We start from the raw sequence: 23,557 nt of genomic DNA on the forward strand, positions 1-23,557 counted from the left end.
ACGTTCTGTCCGTCAAGATGTTCCGTGACATTGACGTTATGTGTGAAAGTCTCCGTAAGAATGCATGTAATTAATTTTGACGATTACAGTGACGGATGTTGACTGTGATGGTGACCGTTTGAATCGTACTTCATTGCACGCTATCCGACTAGCGTTCATCCGAAAACGTAGATGCGTTTAGAGCAAATTCAGCAGTTCGAAGTTGTATATGGGAGATTCATAATAGAATTGAAACTGAAACAAACGTACCCCCATCAAGCCGTTTCATTCCCATTACCTCGAACAGTTCAGATGTCAAATTTAAGACTGGTATACGCAGCCGTTCTATTTCTTCATGCTTTTGAAACGTGTACATAACCGTGTTTCAAAATACGGGAATGTATTAGTGTGATTTAAACTTGTGAAAATCCAAAATAAAATAATCTGAAAAAAATGGCGCAGTTTGATTCGATACGTCGTTGGAATTTTTTTTTCGGAATTGGAATACCGATAGATTTGTTTATCGTGGATAAATGTCTCAATGGATGCCACAAAAGGCACCAACCAAAATATAGTGACATTTTGAAAATCTATCCACCAGCATTGTGTGTTCCACAATACATTATTGAACACAAGAACACCTGAAGCGATTCGACAAAGGTACGGCATTATAACTCGCAATGTATCTAAACTTATAGGTGTTTTGAAGTCCGTAGACCGCTTGAATGAAAGTGGAACAAATTTAGAGGATAAATTGAAAAAACAGCATGTTCAGAAAGGAGCAAAAGGAGCAATTCAAAGGCTATAGCAGGATAAGCATGTAAAATCTGCCCCCAAAGGGAATTCATATTGTTATACCACATTCGAAAGGTCATAGACTGGAAACAATTTTCTCAAAGTTTCAACCCTTTAACTGCCATATTGACGGAACTAGGGTGGTTCTATTGATTTTTATTTTATTTGATTTTTGAAGAAACTGCTTCTCCGAAAAATTTGAAAAAAATCAGGCATGTTTAAGGCATCATGGGGATACTTTACAATTTTTTTCAAAATTTTTGAAGATGTATTTCTTTTATTAAAAAATACTAGAAAATTTTGAAACATATTTTTTCCCTCTTCCAATTTTTGCACCACCCTGGATTTTTTAGTGATAAATAAAGAATTTTTGGACATGTTAAAATGGTATGTTTTCATATTTTTTAAAAATGTGGACGACCAAAATATTTGATTTTTTCTAAAAAATTAATAACAGTCGACCATGCGTCCCCATCGAATTCTGAGAGAAGGAAACGCATGGTGCTTTATCTTAGCAGTTTCTAGTAGTAGTCGACCATGCGTTCCCATAAAGTTCTCTTTAAACGGAAACGCGTGGTGCTTTGTTCTAGTAGTTTATGATGCAACTCAAGCGCAAGGCTTAGAAATCAAAGTAACGAAAAGAAGGAAATGAGTATCAACCTTTGCATAATACATACACGATCATACTTCGGGTACAACCTAGAAAGCTACAAAGCGAGAACTTACTGGTATGTGGTTCATATATGAATGGTAGTAATACATGAACGTCGCGAGTATCACGCATATGCAGTTCGGTTACGGCAGTCAAGAACTAGAGCGAGTGACTGTATATAATTCGATGATTCGATAGTGTTTCATGAAATGGTCAAATCGTTTTGCACTGTTGGGTCTCGTACAACGCGGTTTTATTTTTGCCAGCTCTGTACATTTCACTAAACACATAGCGAGTTGAAACAGCAGTGAATTTAATTTTTTCTTTTTTATATTGGTGTCAAACAAAAGTAGCCACTGATGAAGGTTGGAATCGATTTCTTAGAATTGTTTTTCCATAAATACGTTTATTTCTTAAGGCAATTTACATAAGTTGTTCTTCGCCGTAGCATCACTTTTACATAGAATTCTTATCCTAATATAATACTAATATAGTCACATCAATTTGAGTTTAATAAAGCATATTCCTCTTATTTTTTAAATATCATATTATTTAAACCAAACGATGAACTGCTATAAATTTTAAAATAAGCTGAAATTTCTATACACTTTGTGGTTGATTTCATAACCCACTTGGAGTTTTTTTTATCAGCACATCATTTTTAATAAAATTTTGCTATTGGATGAACTAATGGACGCAGTAGGAGTCAGAACTAAGACTCAAAAGGCTCAATTATTAAATTGAAACTTCAATTGTCTTTATGAAATGATTTAGAAGTTTCATGTAAGAAAGGTGAATGTTCTGAAAATTATTGACTGTATTTTTCATTCAAATAGGATATGGGATAAAAATGTTATAAAAATACATTGCTGTTTCAATGCACACATTTTCTCTCTGATTCTTTTCGTTTATTCTATAGAATTATCATCGTCACTTGGTAGCTGTTCTGATTTAAGCATTTCTGACAATATTTTCGCCGGTCTCACAATTCTGGATAAAAACCGAGCATAAGGAAAGGTAGTGAATAATGGCGGCTTCGTGTGAACAGCAACCAACAGTTCTATTGCCAATAACGCATTCACAGCAACGGCGCTGGATTCCCAAATATCCAGTCGAATTTGTAGTGTACTCGATATAGCACTTGTAAGCTTTTAAAAATGAGACTTATTACCGACCCGAATAGCTTTTTTGTGATCTGTGTGTCTCAATTGGGTCATCTCGTGATATAGCTTTAATTCCAAAATCACTTGGCAGAACATTCTTTTCAAAAGCTTCTGTTCCAGAGCTACTATATTCCGATACTTGTTGCACTCGTTCCAATCCAAGGATTGATAATATTATCTTATTAGAACTTCCCGTTCGCAATTTGAACAAAAATACGAATAAATCTTTCTCATTTACACCAGCATATCACGAAGCTCAATGATATTTGACCATATTAAACCTGTAAAAACCTGGAAGCGTTCCTCTGAGAGTGAAAATCACTTACTGAGTTAATTATGTATTCTCAGATATTTTCTGGAAAATATGGAGCTTTCTACACAATATACCCAAAAATTAAAGAAATCGATTCAGCGAATCAAGTTTTTCAATAGACATGGTCGATAAATGCTTGATTTGAAATTATGCAAAGGTTATAACTCAAAAATGAAAAATAACGCATCACTATTTTTTTATATCTGTTGTTGTTTCAAATTTTAGAATAAATAAAAAAATATACAGCGCTCTCAGTCTACAAACCATGAAAACCATCATAAAGATATTCGATTGAAGTTTTCAAACACAAAACTCCAACTTTATCTTTATTATACATTTTTCCAGAAAACTGTACACATCCCTCGATAACATATCTTTATGATAACTTTTGACACTGTAATTAAATTTTCATTCTTTCTTTCATTATTCCTTCTTTACATCCATCAGCAACACGTAAAAAACTGACACTCGCTCTAGTTCTTGACTGCCACAACCGAATTTCATATGTGTGATACTCGCGACGTTCATGTATTACTACCATTCATATATGAACCACATACCAGTAAGTTCTCGCTTTGTAGCTTTCTAGGTTGTACCCGAAGTATGATCGTGTATGTATTATGCAAAGGTTGATACTCATTTCCTTCTTTTCGTTACTTTGATTTCTAAGCCTTGCGCTTGAGTTGCATCATAAACTACTAGAACAAAGCACCATGCGTTTCCGTTTAAAGAGAACTTTATGGGAACGCATGGTCGACTACTACTAGAAACTGCTAAGATAAAGCACCATGCGTTTCCTTCTCTCAGAATTCGATGGGGACGCATGGTCGACTGTTATTAATTTTTTAGAAAAAATCAAATATTTTGGTCGTCCACATTTTTAAAAAATATGGAAACATACCACTTTAACATGTCCAAAAATTCTTTATTTATCACTAAAAAATCCAGGGTGGTGCAAAAATTGGAAGAGGGAAAAAATATGTTTCAAAACTTTCTAGTATTTTTTTATAAAAGAAATACATCTTCAAAAATTTTGAAAAAAATTGTAAAGCATCCCCATAATGCCTTAAACATGCCTGATTTTTTTCAAATTTTTCGGGGAAGCAGTTTCTTCAAAAATCAAATGAAATAAAAATCAAAAGAACCACCCTAGTACCGTCAATATGGCAGTTAAAGGGGTGAAACTTTGAGAAAATAGTTTACAGTCTATGACTTTTCGAATGTGGTATAACAATATGAATTCCCTTTGGGGGCAGATTTTACATGCTTATCCTGCTATAGCCTTTCTAGAATGTTGGGAGATTCTGAAACACTATCCCAAATTTAGAGAAGATATTCCTGAAGGTAATGTATTATTATTAACAAATGTGCTATTATGATTATTATTCGTTTACCATAGCAATGCCTTCGTTTTATTTCAATCTAAATTATTCACATAGTTGTATATCTGAAGAGTAAGTGTAACATTTTCGCCTAGAATAAAAATTGTTTCAGGTAAAATATTCCTTACGGAGATTTCCTCAATATCTTGATACTATACTCAAATCAGCGTTAGCAGCGTTTTGTCCTTTCCTAGATATTAGAACCAACACTCAATCTTCTGTTGCAATACGGACTTATTTCTGATCAGAAATAATTCCCATTTCGGTTGCTGGTCAAAATAAAAACATTGCTTATTTTCTTAACATAACTTGCATTTACTAATACTGTTTTAATCTAATCCACTCGACCAGTAAACTTAGTTCATCGCAAAGTCCTGGCCGATTTGTAAAAGTTATGTTAACAGCAACAACTGCCAATTGTATTCACGAAACTTTACGCCTTCCGTGAGGTAATCGGGAGGATTTTTCACGGGGCAGTTTCGACTCATTCTGCTTTCGAAATCGAAATCGAGCATCTTTTTAAATACTCATTGTGTGTTACTATGTCATTACGAATCCGTTCAAACATGACTGTTTTTTATTCGAAATGATTTGGCAATGAGCATTTTCAAAATTTCGATTGACATTCCGCCTTCCGGGTTGCGATCCTCTCTGTGATCTAGCAGTACTCATGCAATCATCTAGAATAGGAATCAGTAATAGTTTTTCAATATCATAATAATTGATGCTATTTTCATTTCGGTTCGCATACCTGCAACCACGGACTCAACGATCACTTGCTATTCATCTTCTTCAGTTATTGTTTCAAATATTCGGTCGTACCAATCATCCCACATTTATAATTATTCACATTGAGCCGGTAAAGTACTAGATTGTTAACTTATTTCGAATTTAAGATACTTTCTTCTATTAGTTCGATTTGATTGTTGTCAGGACGAGAAGTTACAATTGAGTAAATTTATGATAATTTAATCTTGATAGTTTTAATTATGAGAAGAATCAGCTGCAGCAATTTGGAAACACGTGTTACCAGTACGATTGCAGAAAATGGAAAGAAGACGAGTCAGCTTAAGAATCGCTTACTACGATTCAATCATGAACGTGGTATCACCGACGACACGACCAGGCACTCCGAAGAAAAATTGGAATAAAATGTGTCTGTGAGTGATTTTCCGTCAGTTACCACAAATATAGCGACCCCTTGATAATGATAAAATTAATATTTTTAGGCAACACTGTTCTGGTTGCTATGCGTTATTTGTCAAGAAACCGCAATTATAGAAATAAACAAACAAATAGGAAAAGTATCCCGATCCATTGTCAGTATCCACGAAAATGCAGTCATGTATTTCCAAATCTGTTGCAACACAAAACGAAACTGAATTTTCAATCATGTATATTTGCTAATAATCAAGTAAAATTACTGTTTCTAGAACTCGAAAAAAAGGTGGAGCAGGATGTTTATTTCGTCTATTATGCATTCAATTAAGACCAAAAATATTATATCGTAACACTAGAAGAACCCTCACAGAAGTTTAAATCAATGGAAAAAGAACGATAATGAAATTCCTGCGTTCTGTGATGTCGATTTGAAATTTAAAAATTTAATTATTAAATTTAAGCTATTTTCAAAGATCCTTTATACATTGAGTCAGTAACGAAAAAATGCATTTATTTATGTTATTTCTCTGCTAAATCGTGCTAAAAAAATTGATTGTTATTCATGAAGATTTTTATTGAAGAGACGTTTCAAGTCTTCTCAAGAGAATTTTACAAGAATTATCCAGATGTCATACTAAAACTATTCTAGGGTTAGCAAAAGTCATAAAACAAAAGTTTGTCTCAATGGCGTGAAAAAATAGTAATACTGACGATACGATCTACTTATAGGAAAGTCTTAGTCGCATAATTTGAATATATTATGAAAACTATGTAATAGTTACAATACATTATTGAATGTTTCTAATGAAGATGGTGTGAGATGCCGATGTAGTTGATTGGTAACTGCTATGCTATCAAATTTCCGGTGCATACAATTACTGGTAGTGCAAATAAAATGATATATATCGGTATCGCAAAAACATAGCGCTTCACTTAACTTTTAAGGGCCGACTCTTGTTCTTAGGTACAGTGGTAAAATGCGCGACTGGTATATCGATTCGGAGTTAGTTTTGTTTATCTACATAAACATACCTTTGAACAACAGTATCCAAGGTATCTGTTATTCGAAATCAATAATTTATCAAATCGAGTTGCCAGTTTTATCAAATTTTCGAGCAATTTCGTTTTGACATTTCGAGTTACTGAGGGGTAGTCAGATTTGCGATACAGTTTTAATAGACGAGTGGCAGGTCGTGTCGTCGGTATCACCATGGTTACAAACAACACATTGCCATGGGTACAAACATCGCAATACGAGTTTGTATCAACCTCGTGTTATAGCAAGGCCATATTATTCTTACTTGTTCGACTCTAAGGAATGTTTAGATAAATTAAGGAAGATATCCAACTAACCAAAATTTCGGATAAAAGGGGCTGATTAGGCTCGAAGTTCATCAATAGCATTCTACGCAACCCATTTTTTGAGTAAATGTCTGTGCAACGAGAAAGTTCACACGGAACTTGTTCTGAAATTTAAAGTTGCCAAAAGTTCCGCATGTACTTTTAAGTAGCAAGAAAGTGGATGTTTTATGTAATTGTGGAACTTCTAATTGCTTGGGTATTCACAATCCCACAGTAATGTTGGCAACAACTCAAAACATTCTTCCAAACAAACATTTTTCGCATTCGTACAAGTAACACGTGTAATAAGTGGCGTACCGAGGAAATTTGGCGCCCAGGGCAAAATAAGAGTTTTGCCGCCCCCATCGTTGGATTAGTGAGCAAAAAACAAAAATCCGCAAAGATCTTCGGAGACCAAAAAAAAAAGGGGAACCAAAATCCGAAAATCTTCAACGAGCAAAAAAAAAGGTCCCAAAGATGACTTTGCCGCCCCCTTCAAATGTTGCGCCCGGGGCGAATTCCCCCTTCGCCCCCCCTAGGTACGCCACTGCATGTAATCACTATGCTTACAGGCACTCTAGGTGAAATGAAACGGATCTCAAGAGTTTGCCCACGCCCGAATTCAACTCGATTTTAACTGTTTTGCATCTGATCTACGACGTGCCGACCATTTATCAATTATTTCAATTAGCAGAAGCAGATACAATGCAAATTCAGTCAATTCCACTCAAGTAGTGAATCAATAAGGTAAAACTTGATTGAAATTAGGTAGGTGTATTCAAAATGAAGATCGTGAGAATGACGGATCTGAACATATTCACTGGTGTAGATTATGACCTCTCAACTCGGAGCGAAAACCGTTAATACGACGACACGACCTGCCACTCACTATTCAAAACTGTATCGCAAATTTAACTACCCCTCAGTAATTGGTAATGTCAAAACGAAATCTCTTGAACAAAAAATTTAACTGGCAACACAGGTTGATAAGTTGTTGATTTTGAATAACAGTTACTATAACCTTGGTTACTATATATAAGAGACATGAGAAATGTAAACAAAAAACAACTCCGAATAGTAATGTAAATCGCGGAAAATTAAAAGCATCGTTATGTGTCAGAGCAGTAAATCGATAAGTTTATCGATACTGTAAAGATATCATCATACGAACTTCGCTTATCTTAGTTAGTGGAGATGGAACCCGTTTGTGGTCAATACCCAAACACTGAGAACACCCAAACCACTGACGAAATATGCTAATCAAATAGATTCTTTTTCAAATAAATGAAGTATTTTCAAGTAACGTTGCTAAACCAAAAATGGCGACTTCCTGATAAGTATGAATAATGTCACCTTTGACAAATTTAAATGTTCTCATTTTAAAGTTCAACGGTTTCCTATAAATCCATAAAAAAAACGCCATCAGAAGCTCTTTACGAAATTAAGCACATGAATCTCCATATTAACTACTGTATGATCGTTGTTTCTAGACCCGATTAATAAAACAATACTACTGAAATTCTGAGATGAGAACCCAAATAAAAAAATCAATATCCTTGGTTTGAAATCTAATGCGTCGAAAATATTTTGTTAACAATAAGTGTCATTTAAGTTATGTTTTATTTTTCGTTTTAACCACTTGACTTCGTGGTAGCTTTCTCGTGCAGAACTTTTATCATTCATCATTTGTCTGGATTATTTCTCCGATTCGCTGAGAATTTTAAATTACAATTTTTTTTCTTGGTATGAAACTGAAATTAACAAAAAGATTGGTAAATCAATTACTTAATTTAGCGATTATTCATGCAATACAAATCTTATCGCTCTTCATTCAGCATCGCCTATTGTGCCAAATGCAACAGATGGTGCACTCCAGGTGTTTACCGGTAGTTCACTGATACTTGTTCTTCATCAAAGTCCAAAGGGCATTCTGATTGAAATAAGTTTTTAATTTTCTAGTTTATCTCACTAAATATGTCGAGTGAATCTTACCATACCAACGAATCCAGATGTTTTCATTTTTTACACGATCCTATCATGAGGTCTCATTCAGCAGTCCAACGTATATGTCGTTTCTCTTGCCTGAAACACGTCCTAATCAATAGTTTCCACAATATTTTGAACATTCTGAACTATTATGCTTCCCCGTATGTTTTGCGATCACGGAATGTTTGTTTATTTATTCTGGAGCTCCTTGGTAACTAGTTCGTAGCAACTTGAACAGTGTTGCTTGAGAAGATTATTTTTATCATTTTCAAGGGGTCGCTATATTTGTGGTAACTGACGGTAAATCGTCAACAAACAATTTTAGTATCGATTTTTCTTCGGAGTGCCTGGTCGTGTCGTCGGTTAATATGTCTTTGGTTAGTTGAAGAAAGAATCTCAACTCGTCTACTAACGGCAATTGTCGATAATCTGACATGCATCTTGATTTAGCGGATGTCATTGATATTATATGAGTTGATCGAGGAGCTGTGGAAGAGTGTTCTAGTTCTAGATGCATAATTTATGTCAGTTACAAAATTTAAATCTAGAAATTATAACAAAATAATCTGGCAGCCCAAGCAGCGTTTTATCTGTGTTTTAAATAGAACGGCAGTGTATACCAGTTTTAAATTTGACAGTAGAACTGGTCGAATAAATAAAACTAAAACGGATTGCTGGGGATACATTTGTTTCAGTTTCATTTACATTATAGACCACCCATATGAATCTTGCAGCTGCTGAATTTGCTTCAACTGTTACAATATATAGAACTGGAACTATTACACTGCTGAACACGCCCTTATGCAAATTGTTTGAAGACGGCCCGATTACAGTGCATGTGGCTCGACAAAATTCACTGGGTGTGGTTCATCCAAACTGTTATATTTATAAGAAACAAACGCTACACTAACGCTTGTATGGTTACTAAAATGTCAATTGATTATCGCCCAAAATTAGGATTGTCAGTCAAATTACAAACATTTTTTTGGAAAATTTTTGCGATTTTTCTCGGTTATTAGACGATATTTGCGGCGTAAATTAGTAGCAACGATCAGAATTAGCACAAGATTTTATTGTTGATACAAGGACGAGCCCAATCTCGAATCTAGTACTGAGATCACGTAAAATGTACTCGTAGACAACGTAGTCACCTTGGTCATTGTTCGACAGAGCGAAAAAATAAAGAAAGGCTGAAGTAGAAAAAGCACATACACCTGTATTCATTAATTTTTATACTCAAGCTCGCAGTGGATAAGCTTGAATCAATCTGTTCGCGATATTGTAGTCAGATTACTGGGTGGTTCAAACTCTTGGTAATGGAATTGCAACAGCACCAACGCAAACAAACTCCGACATCTTCATCCTCATCTGGTGCTTCACCAGGAAACCTAGTAGGCAGTGCAGGCACAAGCAATAAAAACGACTACGACAGCTCGCACAGCAGTAGCAACACGGAGGACTATACGGAAACTGACGAAAGGCGCCGTCGGATCATGAAAAACCGGGCAAGGTAAGTACTGTGCACTTTGTTTTACTCTATGCAGTCGAGCAATGCTTTCATAGGTTTTTACAAGAAAAATTTAACGACTTTTTCCGCGCTTTATGTTCTTATAGTTTTTATGATTCTCAAATAAAATTTATCTGTACTCACAGGAATAATCGCTTAATGCAACAGCAAGCACAACAGCAGAGTACGGTTGTTCTAGGAAAGCCGTCGTCAACACTGAAGAAACAGTTGGACGGCGAGGATCGCATCACTTTAGTTGTAGACAATACAACCTTCTCAATTAACCCATCGTTGTTCACCGCACATCCAAACACAATGCTTGGACGCATGTTTAGCTCGGGTATGGAATTCACCCATCCGAATGATCGTGGCGAGTACGAAGTGGCGGACGGCATTTCTCACACTGTATTCAGAGCCATACTTGAATACTATCGGAACGGAATCATCCGGTGCCCTCCAACAGTTTCCGTGCAGGAGCTGCGTGAGGCATGCGATTACTTGTTGATTCCATTTACAGCCGATACTATTCGCTGTCAGAATCTGCGAGGTCTGTTACACGAGTTGAGCAATGAGGGAGCTCGCGAACAGTTTGAAGTGTTCCTCGAGTCGTTGATATTACCCTTGATGGTAGCTTCGGCAGAACGTGGGGACCGCGAGTGTCATGTAGTGGTGCTCTCTGATGGTAAGTTTTGCTTTGCAGGTGATTTTGATGATAGGCTCAAAAAATCAATATCTAAGTCGGACGACTTAACTATTATATTGTAAAGTAAAGACGAAAGGAGCAGAAGTCGATACGACGAAGTTATATAAGTTACATGTAAATGATGATTGGCTGTTTTGAATCAACATGCTTTGGAATAGGGCAAGAAAAATTTGTTCTTTAAATTGGTAAGTTTTTGGGAGTGCCCACGGATCAAATATGCGCTTTATATTCTTAGAGATGACTGCTCTGACTTTTGTTAAATTTCCGGTACTTGTATCACAATATGACAGGTTCTTAACAGACAGTCAGCTAGAAAATGTTAAATTTCAAATTAGGCCGCCAAATTGTTCTATTTCACCTAGTCATACTTATGTTTATTCTGAAATCAACATACACAATGCGGTCCTAATGATAATTTCTAATACTAAGTAAGAAGTTTGTGTTTGTTGCATTACGCGAAAGATTAAAGTCGAACTCAGATGTCACTCGATTAAATGACCGTTGTAAGCCGATAATGGCACCGTTTATTCCGTAGTTGGTGCGGCGTTTTATATCGTTTATTTATACCCGACCTTAACCTAGTTGCGGCCGTTCGCCGGTCAGACCTATCCTATCCTACCGTTTAAAACATCTGCTATCGTTAAAACACTTACTTTAGTATATGTCCAGCCGAATCTAGGACAAAAAACACTTGCACCGATTGTACTTACTGATCTTACTTGCATCAGTGGTTCCCAAAGTGGTCGATATAGATCCCTTGGGGTCGATATCCTTTTTGCGGGGGTCGACGTAAACGAAAACTGACTATGGGGGTCGACGAGGTCTAGAAATCGACCCTCTATTGTTTGATATAAGCTGTTATTTGAAATATTTACGCTAAAAAAGTTGTGTTTATTTGACCATCCGCAGAAATTAATAAGTATTTTACAGCAATATTAAAAAGAAGGAAATTGAATTTTCAACGGAATTTGTTGATGGGGGTCTGAGGCCTAAGTTAATTTTAGTAAAGGGGTCCATGACCCAAAATAGTTTGGGAACAACTGGTCTAGACCAATTAATTAGCAATCCACGTAATTGATGAGGACTAGTCGAAGATAAACGGCGAAGACCGAATCTACGTTGAATCGAATCGATTCTATTAACGCCATTAAGGTGGTGAGATTTCCAAACAGCTGAATTTTGTCGCTGAAGAAACGTCGCATCCTCTGAGCTGCGAATATCATGGTAGATCTTGACGTCATCTGTAAAAGAGAAAAATTAACGTCGTTAAAGTACAGCAAGAATATCAAAGGGCCCCTGATGGCTCCCCTGCGGAATTCCACATGTTGCAAAAAATACTTTCGGAACATAATCGTCAATTTTAACCACAAGTAGACAGGCATTCCTGAGATATGATTGCATTCAGTGTATCACGTATGTACCACAAGAAAGTCGATCCCATTTTGTAATTGTAATGTAATGGTTAATTTTATCTTAGACAAAAACCCGTATTGGGAATCATCGATATACTGATTGCGCAATGGTTAGAAATTGGAGTCAGTATTGTACTTTTTCAAACAGCTTGGGGATAGCGCTTATACAAGTAATGCCACGGTAGTTGTTTATATCTCTTTTCCCGATCAGATGGTAATAACAGAATTATAACAACTGGAGTAATTTATTTCGGAAATATTTTGAAACAAATTTTGAAATATTTTCGGCTGGTAAGCTGTTAAAATAACAAAAATCATAAAGAAAAAGACATCGTAACAGATTTTGAAACGTTTGTATCACAATTATTATTGAATTTGATATAACTAATAAATTGATATTGTAATAATTTAGATAGCAAATTTAACACACAAAAACTATATCTCTGAAAATTAATAATTTATTTAGTAATCTGGTTTCCTCTTTTAGTTCTTTGAAATTCTGATCATTATATTTCGATATGAAGCAACGGAAGAACTCATTTTTACAATTAATGAATTTTATCATGAGTCTTGCAAACGAAAATAAAACATCATAACTGATTTTGTTATAATATTGTTATTATAAGTTTTAACTTTCAACTGTTTTCATTTGTTAGATATCTCAAAATAACTCAAATTGTTATACATATCAACTGTTGATATACTTGTGTTATGATTTTGTTATGTGCATCTGATCGGGATGCCGTTTGGGCTTGAAGAGAAAGAAGCCTTCATACAAACAATTGCCGTTTGTATCGATTCCACCTCTGTGTCGTCAAATCAAATTCGATACTGGAAATCATAATTAGATACTGGAATTTCTATTTCCTGCGGGGATAGAAAATCGCAAAAGAAAACACTTGCGAACTTTTCCTAGAACAGCTGGCAAATTTCCTGAGTGCACGAACCAATCCGTGCATTTTCGCAGAACATATCCTCTATGTTTGGAGTATTGTTTCAGAGCTGCTCATTTGGTAGTTTTCAAGTGTCAAGTTTGCCACGGTGGATACCGAGAATTTCATCCGAACCGTTTCGGTAGGAAGTAACCAATCGCAAACCTGTTTTAACCCTCATAGTGTTGTAATAATGCTTTTCACATATCAATCATACTCTCATATTATATTACTGTGGTATTCTTCAACCTAATTTTCTTCGATTTTCTGTGCAGAATAAAACAGTTCTCAGATCGGTTAGGCCATCCATGGGAAAACGAAGTCCACTATTACAAATGCTTCCGAAACCGGTACCCGAGAACTGGTATAATCGAAGTCGGTCCGTATGGCCACTAACCACTAACGAGACGTACAAACTCTACTAGTTTTGATTCGAATTAAAAAAAATTTATACGATTATTACATCGTATTTTAAACGACGGTGTAAATTTGTGTAGAAACCGAAAATATTCAGTATATTTTGTAGGACCATGAGATCTATGATTCGAAACTAAGTTCGTTTAAACCATAGCTGATAAAAGTGAGTGCGATCCATTTGCGAAAAAATGACCATTATTTCCAGAAAACTAAGAACCAAGATTGCCAATTACGACTACCGATTCAAGTAGTTTGGAGACCAATTTAGACAATTATTTACCCGTTTCGCCTGTTTAAGTGATGGTTAAAAAAATTACACAATTTACTCTCTAATTCCGGAACCGGAAGTTGGATCCGGATGAAAATCAGGAATTCCATATATGAACCTAAGTTGGTGAAAATCGATCAAACCATCGCTAAGAAAATTGAATAAAAACCAATTGGGAAAATATGTGCCCAGTCATGCCGAACAATATATTGCTCAATAGTCTGATTAAATAATTTCAACAAGCGTTTTCCGTAAGGTCAGGCAGATTTTTCGTTGAGTTGAGTTAATTTCTGTCTGAACCAGGAGAATTGTTATTGCATGAAAAAACACAATTTAGAACTCCACCATTAAAAACCTGTTTTAATCCACCTAGTGGTGTAATGAAGCCTTTCTCATAACAATCATACCATATATGATACTGTGGTATTCTTATGTCGTTTTTCATTGAGAACACTCGTGGAGTGTTTTGCTCGATTTGTGCACTTTTCGTGCAGTCGGGCAATCAAAACAGGTGCACTGTGTTTCATTGATTTGCACCGCACGAAAAAAATGCACTTTCGGGGCAATTCTCGGGCAACTATTTTGCACCCGTTTTCTTTTCAGAGCAGCAAGCGTGCAAACCAAACTTTACAAAGCCGTTTCATTTATCAACTGTCAGGGCAGAACACTGGCACCGAGCGAGTGGAATCAATGAAAAACGACATTAAAAATAATTTTCTTCGATTCCTAAAAAGAATAACCGAAATCGGTTTGTTTGACCAGCTACTGATAAAACTATTGATTGGAGAAGATTTGAGGTCGATTTAGAAAACTTTCTATGGTTTTTCGCCCTTTTCAGTGATGGTATACAATCCATAACTCCGGAACCGGAAGTCGGATCCAAACAATATTGAGGAATTTTGTATGGGACTATAAGACCTTTCATTTGAACCCAATGTGAAAATCGGTTCAGCCATCTCCTAGAAAAGTTAGTGCAAAAAACGTTACATACACACACACACACACACACACACACACACACACACACACACACACACACACACACACACACAGACATTTTGCGTACTCGACGAACTGAGTCGAATGGTATATGACTCGGTTCAAAAGTCGGTTTTCACAGTGATTGCATAACCTTTCTATATGAGAAAGGTAAAAAGTTAAATCATTAGAATGATTATTCGGAGTAGTTTCCCGTACAATAATCTGCGAAGTCAAACGAACGGATGTGCTGAGCGGAATATGGTTACGATGACTCTTTATTTCAATGATAACTTCTTAACATCACAATGTTTTGTACAGTCAATCATTAGAAATAATTCGATTTTTTTTATCGTTAGATGACGTTGTCGACTGGGATGAAGAATACCCTCCTCAGATGGGCGAGGAGTACTGCCAAACCGTATCCAGCACAGCGATGTATCGCTTCTTCAAATACATAGAGAACCGAGATGTTGCCAAGCAAGTGTTGAAGGACCGGGGCTTGAAAAAAATCCGTCTTGGCATTGAAGGCTATCCAACCTACAAGGAGAAAATAAGGAAGCGAGCCAGTGGTCGGGTAGAAGTGATCTATAATTACCTACAACGTCCATTTATACACATGTCATGGGAAAAAGAGGAGGCAAAGAGCCGACACGTTGATTTTCAGTGTGTTAAATCTAAGTCGGTAACTAATCTGGCTGAGGCAACGGCTGATCCTGCACTAGAACTAGATTCCGGTGAGTGCCATTGCATGATATTTTTTTCTTTCTTTTCAAACTGATAGTTCTTGTTTCCCTTTCAGGCGGAAATCCCCTGCCACAGCGTCATTTCGATATTTCCAATGAACCGGATGTAGATGCCATTCGCCCAATTGTTGCGGCGGCTATTGCTATTGACGGTGAAGAAGGCGCAATTGGTGGAATGGTCAATCCGGAGGAAATTGCTGGATCTGATGATGCACAGTAATCCTCAACTTGCGGCTGCACTACGTTCATGTTCGAAAAAAAACTATATTCTGTTATACTGATATATACGCCACTATTAGAAATCTACCACTGCATAACTGTAGTAGGTTTTTTTGCATATTTCGCTACATTTTATGCACGTGACTAAAGCACGCATGCAATGATGAGGAAAATATCTTTTTCGATTGCTTTTCGATCGTTCAGATATATTGATAAAGTTTTAAGTTCGACAAATTACAACTGAAAGGAACGAACGCTATGAGAAAGAAAGATGGATGTTAATTCTAAATCGATTGATTTTTTTTTAAATTTTGACTCCAGTCTTGTCCAGTTTATATTAATCCATCCACCTTTCGTTAGCACAACTTTCGCTTCTTATAGTTGTTACTTGAAATTAGAAATAATGGAAAGGAGCATAATCTTTTCTCATGGCTTTTTGTTATTCCTTAGATGTACTGTTAATGCTTTGATAATTATCGAAGTGGAAAATGCCAACGAGTGTGATTTAAAAAACGTGCTTCAGATTTTGTCATACTAATTTATATCAACATGAATCAACAATGTACAGGCTAAACTCCTATTCAATACTTTGTACCGCGACTATAACAGAAATCCTCGTTTATCCTCGATATATTTTTTAACTTTGTAATATTACTATTTCTCGCCAAGCGTAAACATCAATAAATTGTGTAATTAAAAGAATGTGACCAGAAGTTTAAAACCAAAACATGTGACGACCTTTGAACACTGGTTCTCATATCATAGTGTTTCCTTCCCAACCAAATGAACGTTCTATCGCCAGTTTCCATTTGCTATATCTCATATCGCGTTCGTCTTCCGTTATCTGGGGTTTGAAGGACGTGCAGTTGCTTTCCACGCTAACATTGTCAATATCCCAGCAACCGACAGCGCGTCCGGCAGCCATTGCGGCGCCCTGAAACAAAATATAAGTTTGTATAACTGATTTCATCAACAAGAAGATCGGGTTTGCAACTGATCTTATAGTCTTCATTGGACTGTTCGCTCAAATTATACGACGTATTGATTTTTCGATCGAATGTGGTTCGATCGAATCATAGCTACCTTTGATTTTGCTAGCGTTATGGGGAATACAAATGAAATACGAGGGAAAAAACGATACGACGTTATTCAGAATAAGGGCGTATGTTTTTCATAACGAATAATAAAAAAATAACATTGCACATGTAAATAATTTCTCATTGAAATATACCCTTTTTATGGAAATAGTACACTTACCAAGGCCGTTGTTTCCACAACTATCGGTCTTTGTACTTCCAGGCCAATCAAATCCGCCTGCCATTGCATCAACAGCGAGTTCACTGTCATTCCGCCATCCACCTTCAGCTTAACCAGAGGAAATCCACAATCTTTGTTCATAGCATCAAGGATATCACGCACCTGAAAGCATACCGCCTCGAGACTGGCCCTCACGATATGTCCACGCTTTGTGTCCTCGGCTATACCGCAAATCACTCCTCGTGCATCCTGATTCCAGTACGGTGCGTATAGTCCGCTAAAGGCAGGAACAAAATACACATCACCGTTATTATCCACCGACAATGCCACCTCCTCTGATTCTTTGGCATTTTTTAGAAGATTTAGGTTGTCACGTAACCAACCAAGAGCAGCTCCTGCAACAGCCACCGATCCTTCCAATGCATATATAGGTAATGCATTTGGTCCCATTTGATAGGCTACTGTTGATATAAGTCCGTGGGTCGACTCTATTAAGGCGTTTCCTGTGTTATAAAGCAAAAAACACCCTGTTCCGTAAGTGGCCTTTGCTTTACCACGACTCAAACATTCCTGGCCCACCATAGCGGCCTGCTGATCACCGAGACAACCACTAAGTGGAACGTTTTCTAGTGCTTTCATGCGAATTGGACCATATACTTCGGAGCTGGAGCGAATATCAGGCAATATTTCGAAAGGAACATCAAAAAACTTTCCCAAAGTTTTATCATATCGAAGGGTTTCAATGTTCATCAGCATGGTACGTGAAGCGTTGCTCACATCGGTGACATGAATACCTCCGTCGGGACCACCGGTAAGATTCCAGATTAGCCATGTATCTACCGTTCCGAAAAGGCAGTTTTTATTTTTTATAGCCGTTTTAACCTTGATCGAGAAAAAGAAAACATTATAGCCTGTGGTTACGAATTGAAACAAATAACAAAATGCTTGTTTTACCTTTGGTACATTATCTATTAACCATCGTAACTTTACAGCTGAAAAATATGGCGATAATGGAAGACCACAAAGCGGTTTTAGATAGTTTTTGTTGCGCGTTTTATTCGGTACTGTCTCCAACAACTGATCTACTGTAGATGACGTTCTCATATCTAGCCATACGATAGCATTGTAAAGCGGTTCGCCAGTGTTTTTGTCCCAAACGATTGTTGTTTCTCGTTGATTAGTGACACCAACTGCCACTATGTCCTCGACGCTTCCGCCTTTCTCATGCAATTTTTCAATTGTTTTTTCTATACATTCCGTAACAACAGCAATAATTTCCTTGGGATCTTGTTCAACCCATCCTTCTTGAGGGTAAATTTGACCTAATTCCTTCTGGTGGAAACACACAATTTCGCTAGTCTCTGCCCGAAACAAAATAAATCGTGCAGAACTGGTACCTTCGTCGATAGATCCTACAAGATCGCCAAACTTTTTACTGCGAGACATTTTGGTATTCTTCTAAAACGGTTCACTTAAATTTGCTCCTTACAACACGTAACACTGCTTTTTCATGTTCGAAATGAATTCCAAAAATGTTTATCTGGTGAATTGTGTGTAATAGGTAGGTATTTGCTTGAAATTTAGATAAGATTAGGACCAGGGCCGAAAATGGTTACTTAAAATCTTAGTATGTAAGAACTTGCACATATAGTTGACAGGTCGAAAAAGATTAAATTTCAATTGCAGATTACCTTTCACGTTATATTGATAAGAAGCAAGCTTATTGTTATTGACATATTATGGGACAATACAAAGTCCGATTTTATCATCAGGGATGCCAGGTCACAGTTTCAAAAATCTGTAATCGAACCAAAAATCAGTCTGTGGCAAAATCTGTGTATACACTTTCCAAATATTGCACATCGGTATCATTTTATTGAGCGAAAAAAGACCTCGCCACTTATTTCTGTGTGCCAAAAAAAATCTCATTATTTCCAAGCGATCTTTTTCCCCTAACTATTTAAAGGCTTTGGGAGGTTCCTGCCAGTCTGTTATTGATTTCAGAAATTGGTGAAAATCTGTGTCATTTTTTAAATTTGTGCAGCATATTGGAAATCTGTGAAACACAGATTAATCTGCGAAACAAAGATCAATCTGTGAACCTGCCATCCCTGTTTGTCATATGCTTCGTTCATGATGAAACTAATAGGGCTGTCGGGATGTCAATCGATTAATCGAGTAATCGTTTAACCAAAGATAAATAATAAAGACATGTATGTGCTTATAAATATTTTTGAAAAATGTGGTTCGTTCCCGGTACCTTCTGAAATGACCGCACTCACCGCTTGGTGGAGCGCAAGATTAATTGCATTGTTATCATTTCAACCAAAGTGTGCCATAAAATCTCAATATATACAAATGAGCTACCGAATCGAAAGGGTTCTCACGGTTTGACATTTGCATATTGAATGTATGATGGAAACTCAGCAGTGCAACCAATTTATCACCATTTGTGCCAGTTTCACGGAGGACCGTAGATGTGCGCCAAAAAAAGATCGTGACTGTCATGTCTGGAAATTCGTTTGTGGTTTAACCCTAATTTTCGACACATCCATGCACATCCATAATTAGGTTTTTTACCGTCACTGCTAACCTCAATCGGATGAACACTTTTTGACAGTCCAGCAGTACTGTTTGTAAACAGAAATTTCTTTTGTTTGTTTATTGACAAATTGGATCAGACTTTTACCGACGACACGACCAGGCACTCCGAAGAAAAATCGAAATAAAAAGTGTCTGTGAGTGATTTACCGTCAGTTGCCACAAATATAGCGGCCCCTTGATAATGATAAAATTATTCTTTTCAGGCAACACAGTTCTGGTTGCTATGCGTTATTTGTCAAGGAACCGCATATATAGAAATAAACAAACAAACTGAAAAACTATCCCGTTCCATTGTCAGTAGCCACGAAAATGCTAGAAAAAAAGGATTAATTTCGGAATAAAGCGATCTATTCTCTTGTGTGCAGCCACATATTTCCAAATCTGTTGCAATAATATGAACACAAGACGAAACTGAATTTATTATAGTGTATTTGCTAATAATCAAGAAAAATTACTGTTTCTAAAACTCAAAAAAAAAAACGTTGAGCAGGATGTTTATTTCGTTTATTATGCATTCAATTGAGACCAAAACATTATTTCGTAACACTAGAAGAACCCTTACAGAAGTTTTAATCAATGGGAAATGAACGATAATGAAATTGCTGCGTTCTGTGATGTCGTTTTGAAACACCAGTATTAAATTTAAGCTATTTTCAAATATCCTTTAAACATTGAGTCAGTAACAATAAAATGCATTTATTTATGTTATTTCTCTGCTAAATCATGCTAGAAAGCTTGATTGTTTTACATGAAGATCTTTATTGGAGATGCGTTTCAAGTCTTTTCAAGAGAATTTCCAAGAATTATCCAGATGTCATACTAAAACTATTCTAGGGTTAGCAAAAGTCATAAAACAAAAGTTTGTCTCAATGGCGCGAAAAAATAGTAATGCTGATGATACGATCTTAGCAGAAATTCTTAGTCGCATAATTTAAAGATTTTATGAAAACTATGCAAAAGTTTCAATTCATTATTGATTTTTTCTAATGATATGAGATGATGATGTAGTTGATTGGTAACTGCTTTGGTATCAAATTTCCGGTGCATACAATTACTGGTGGTGCAAATAAAATAATATAACTTATCCGTATCGCAAAAACATAGCGTTTCACTTAACTTTTAAGGGCCGATTCTTGTTTTTAGGCAAAGTAGTAAAATGCGCGACTGGTATATATCGATTCGGAGTTAGTTTTGTTTATCTACATAAACATGTTTTTGAATAACAGTATCCAAGGTGTCTGTTATTCGAAATCAATAATTTATCAAATCGAGTTGACAGTTTCAACAAATTTTCAAGTAATTTCGTTCTGACATTTCGAGTTACTGAGGGGTAGTCAGATTTGCGATACAGTTTTAATAGACGAGTGGCAGGTCGTGTCGTCGCTTTTACGGTCCGTATCGCCTAAATAAAGTTTTAAAACATTTGTTCACGATTGAATACGGTTCGTTTTTGATATTTATTAAATAAAAGTGACTAGTTGCAAAGTGTAAAGATGATTGTTGTAGATGTGATCTTCGATTTTTGTTTAAGTTTGTTTGTAAACAGTACCGCTGAACTGTCAAGGATGAATACTTGTTCATTTGTGTCGTCACGATAAAAAACCTAATTCGAACAATTCGACCGTTCCACGACAAAAGGGCCTAACTGCAGATGACAGTTTCTCTTTGTTTACTTTTTCTTTCACGATTTACCGAACTGATTTTATATTTGACGCTTTACTCTTCGCAAAACTTTCAAGGTAAAACTACAATCTTTCGATTTATGTTGAAAACTTTAGAGAATTTGCAATAATGGCTCCGTAATAATCAAAAGAGGAAATAAACAAAGAGAGGCTCTCATTTACAGTTAGGCCCTTTTGTCTTGGGACTATCGAGTTCTTACATCTCTGACGCAATGATCGAATAAAGGTGACTACACTGATAAAAATTAATACGTGACATCAAGCGGAAAGCTCGTATAAACTCAATGCAATGTTAAAAAAAATTATTAACTATCAATACGTACGACGCAGAGAAAAAAAAATGTAAATATAACCAAATTTGGGTTTCACGCAACGATTTTTTTGTTAAAATAATGACAAAAGAAAATCTGGTTTGATATAGAAAATATTGCTGCTTGAAACTATAAAACATGATAATCAATTTTACTCAGTGTGTTAGTTTGTTTCAAACGACATTTTGATAAAAGCAACAAATATTTCACTTGTGCGTTCCTGTCAATTTCTAGACAAACAATTTCACAATGAATTCAATTTGAAAAATTTGTTATGAATGAACGAACCTTAGATAAAGTTAAGAATTGTTGCGCTTTAAATTCACAAACTTTTTAGCTAAAATAAATTACCCTAAATTTAACTATTTCAACTAACGCTTTTGTTTGTTGAAATCATACATTTTTGTTTGTTTTTAAAAATGAAATTATTTCTTTCAAACTAATTTAGAAGGTTATGTTTTATACTACTTTTATGTCGATTTATATAGGTTTAAAAATTTCTAGAAAACAATTATTTTTAATTTTGAAATTTTTTAAGATATTTTATCGTTTCGTCATTCCCGTTGCTACACGAACGAATTATTCACATACCGCTGTAAAGCCCTGTTTTTTTTAATTTTTAGTGTTTTGGCTATCTGGGCAGCCATGGCCACCAGACGGCTACTAAAATTGATTCAAAGACGGTTGTCAAATCCAATTTGACAAAACAAAGTCGCCTGTATCTAAGTTAGCCGAGTGTTTTCATCTTCTCACCTTCGCTGAAAATGTCAAAGATTCCAATGTGGAAAAATCCTGGTGGATACGGTTGTATCGTTTGACTTGTATATCTGGCAGCGATGAGGCAGTCGGTCATTAGAATGTCTGCCAGCCATATTTTTCCAGCTGGCAGCGTTTAGTCAGCCATCTGGCACCCATGCGTATGTGGGAATAATAGCATAGATAAATTGAACCAAGTTTTTTCTTGATGTGAAGGTATAGCAGGATTGAGTCAACGAGGATATTGCCGATAACATTAATTCAACTTGTAAAAAATTGTTAATTTATTTCAACTCTCAACTCAGTCGGAACAATTATATTTTTGGTTTGGTTGGACCAAAATTTTGATTCAAATTCTAGTTTGGAATTATCATAAATCAAATTTAAAAATCTACTAACAGTTTTTTTTTATTTTAAGAATGTTACATTTCTCTGCGTGTATGATGTGATTATTTTTTGAGTGTGTAGGGTGTTGTCAGTATCGTCCGTAATGCTGTAGTTTGATATTAAAAATTTAGCTTTTCGGATACATTATCTTTTACAAATTATTAATTTTCCATTGGTTTAAGTTCAATCTGTTTTTGATTTCTGGGAGTGTGAAAGGTATGAGTACATTCAACAATTGCTTAATGATCTACCAGGAATCAGAACTAATTGGCTCATGTGGCACGTTCCTCTAGATATTTGGAGATTTGTGCCTGAAAAAAAGCCAGTAACCAGGTCCTGTCTTTAAGTTTTTGTCAGAGATTCCTGGTGCACAGATTAATCTCTGTTTCACAGATTCTCGAGTAATACAGAATTTTTTAAGATTTTCAGGAAGTGAACACAAGAAAACAGATAGTCTTCGAAATTCAAAGACTGCTAGAGGAAACTAACAAAAAATATGTTTTCGACATTGTGCTCAAAGATGGCTGCTTTTTTACTCACAAAAACGATCCAGTTCAACAATGTTCTTATCGTTCTTATATCAGCTGTTTTTCAAAGAAGGACGAA

The 23,557-nt window shown here is 35.9% G+C and overlaps 2 protein-coding genes across 2 annotated transcripts; one reads left to right on the forward strand and one right to left on the reverse strand.

Moving 5' to 3' along the window:
* The first annotated feature begins 9,723 nt into the window (after positions 1 to 9,723).
* LOC131435457 (BTB/POZ domain-containing protein 10) lies at positions 9,724 to 16,656 on the forward strand. The gene is made up of 4 exons (XM_058603360.1): positions 9,724 to 10,282; positions 10,426 to 10,961; positions 15,349 to 15,726; positions 15,792 to 16,656. The coding sequence occupies exons 1-4, from the start codon at positions 10,089 to 10,091 to the stop codon at positions 15,953 to 15,955; spliced, it is 1,272 nt and encodes a 423-aa protein (XP_058459343.1). The 5' UTR covers positions 9,724 to 10,088; the 3' UTR covers positions 15,956 to 16,656.
* LOC131435456 (glycerol kinase 3) lies at positions 16,473 to 18,951 on the reverse strand. Its single transcript, XM_058603359.1, has 3 exons — positions 18,166 to 18,951; positions 17,212 to 18,093; positions 16,473 to 16,888 (listed from the first exon to the last, which is right to left on the reverse strand). The coding sequence occupies exons 1-3, from the start codon at positions 18,655 to 18,657 to the stop codon at positions 16,709 to 16,711; spliced, it is 1,554 nt and encodes a 517-aa protein (XP_058459342.1). The 5' UTR covers positions 18,658 to 18,951; the 3' UTR covers positions 16,473 to 16,708.
* Positions 18,952 to 23,557: the final 4,606 nt, after the last annotated feature.

This window comes from Malaya genurostris, chromosome 3 (genome assembly GCF_030247185.1).
Source record: "Malaya genurostris strain Urasoe2022 chromosome 3, Malgen_1.1, whole genome shotgun sequence".
NCBI classification, from domain to species: domain Eukaryota; kingdom Metazoa; phylum Arthropoda; class Insecta; order Diptera; family Culicidae; genus Malaya; species Malaya genurostris.

Coding starts and splice junctions, on each gene's coding strand:
- LOC131435457 (XM_058603360.1), top strand. CDS start 10,089: ATGGAATTGCAACAGCACCAACGCAAACAAACTCCGACATCTTCATCC. Junction 10,283..10,425: donor ATCATGAAAAACCGGGCAAG/GTAAGTACTGTG, acceptor CTGTACTCACAG/GAATAATCGCTTAATGCAAC. Junction 10,962..15,348: donor TGTAGTGGTGCTCTCTGATG/GTAAGTTTTGCT, acceptor TTTTATCGTTAG/ATGACGTTGTCGACTGGGAT.
- LOC131435456 (XM_058603359.1), bottom strand. CDS start 18,657: ATGTCTCGCAGTAAAAAGTTTGGCGATCTTGTAGGATCTATCGACGAA. Junction 18,094..18,165: donor TAATAGATAATGTACCAAAG/GTAAAACAAGCA, acceptor TTCTCGATCAAG/GTTAAAACGGCTATAAAAAA. Junction 16,889..17,211: donor TTGTGGAAACAACGGCCTTG/GTAAGTGTACTA, acceptor ATTTTGTTTCAG/GGCGCCGCAATGGCTGCCGG.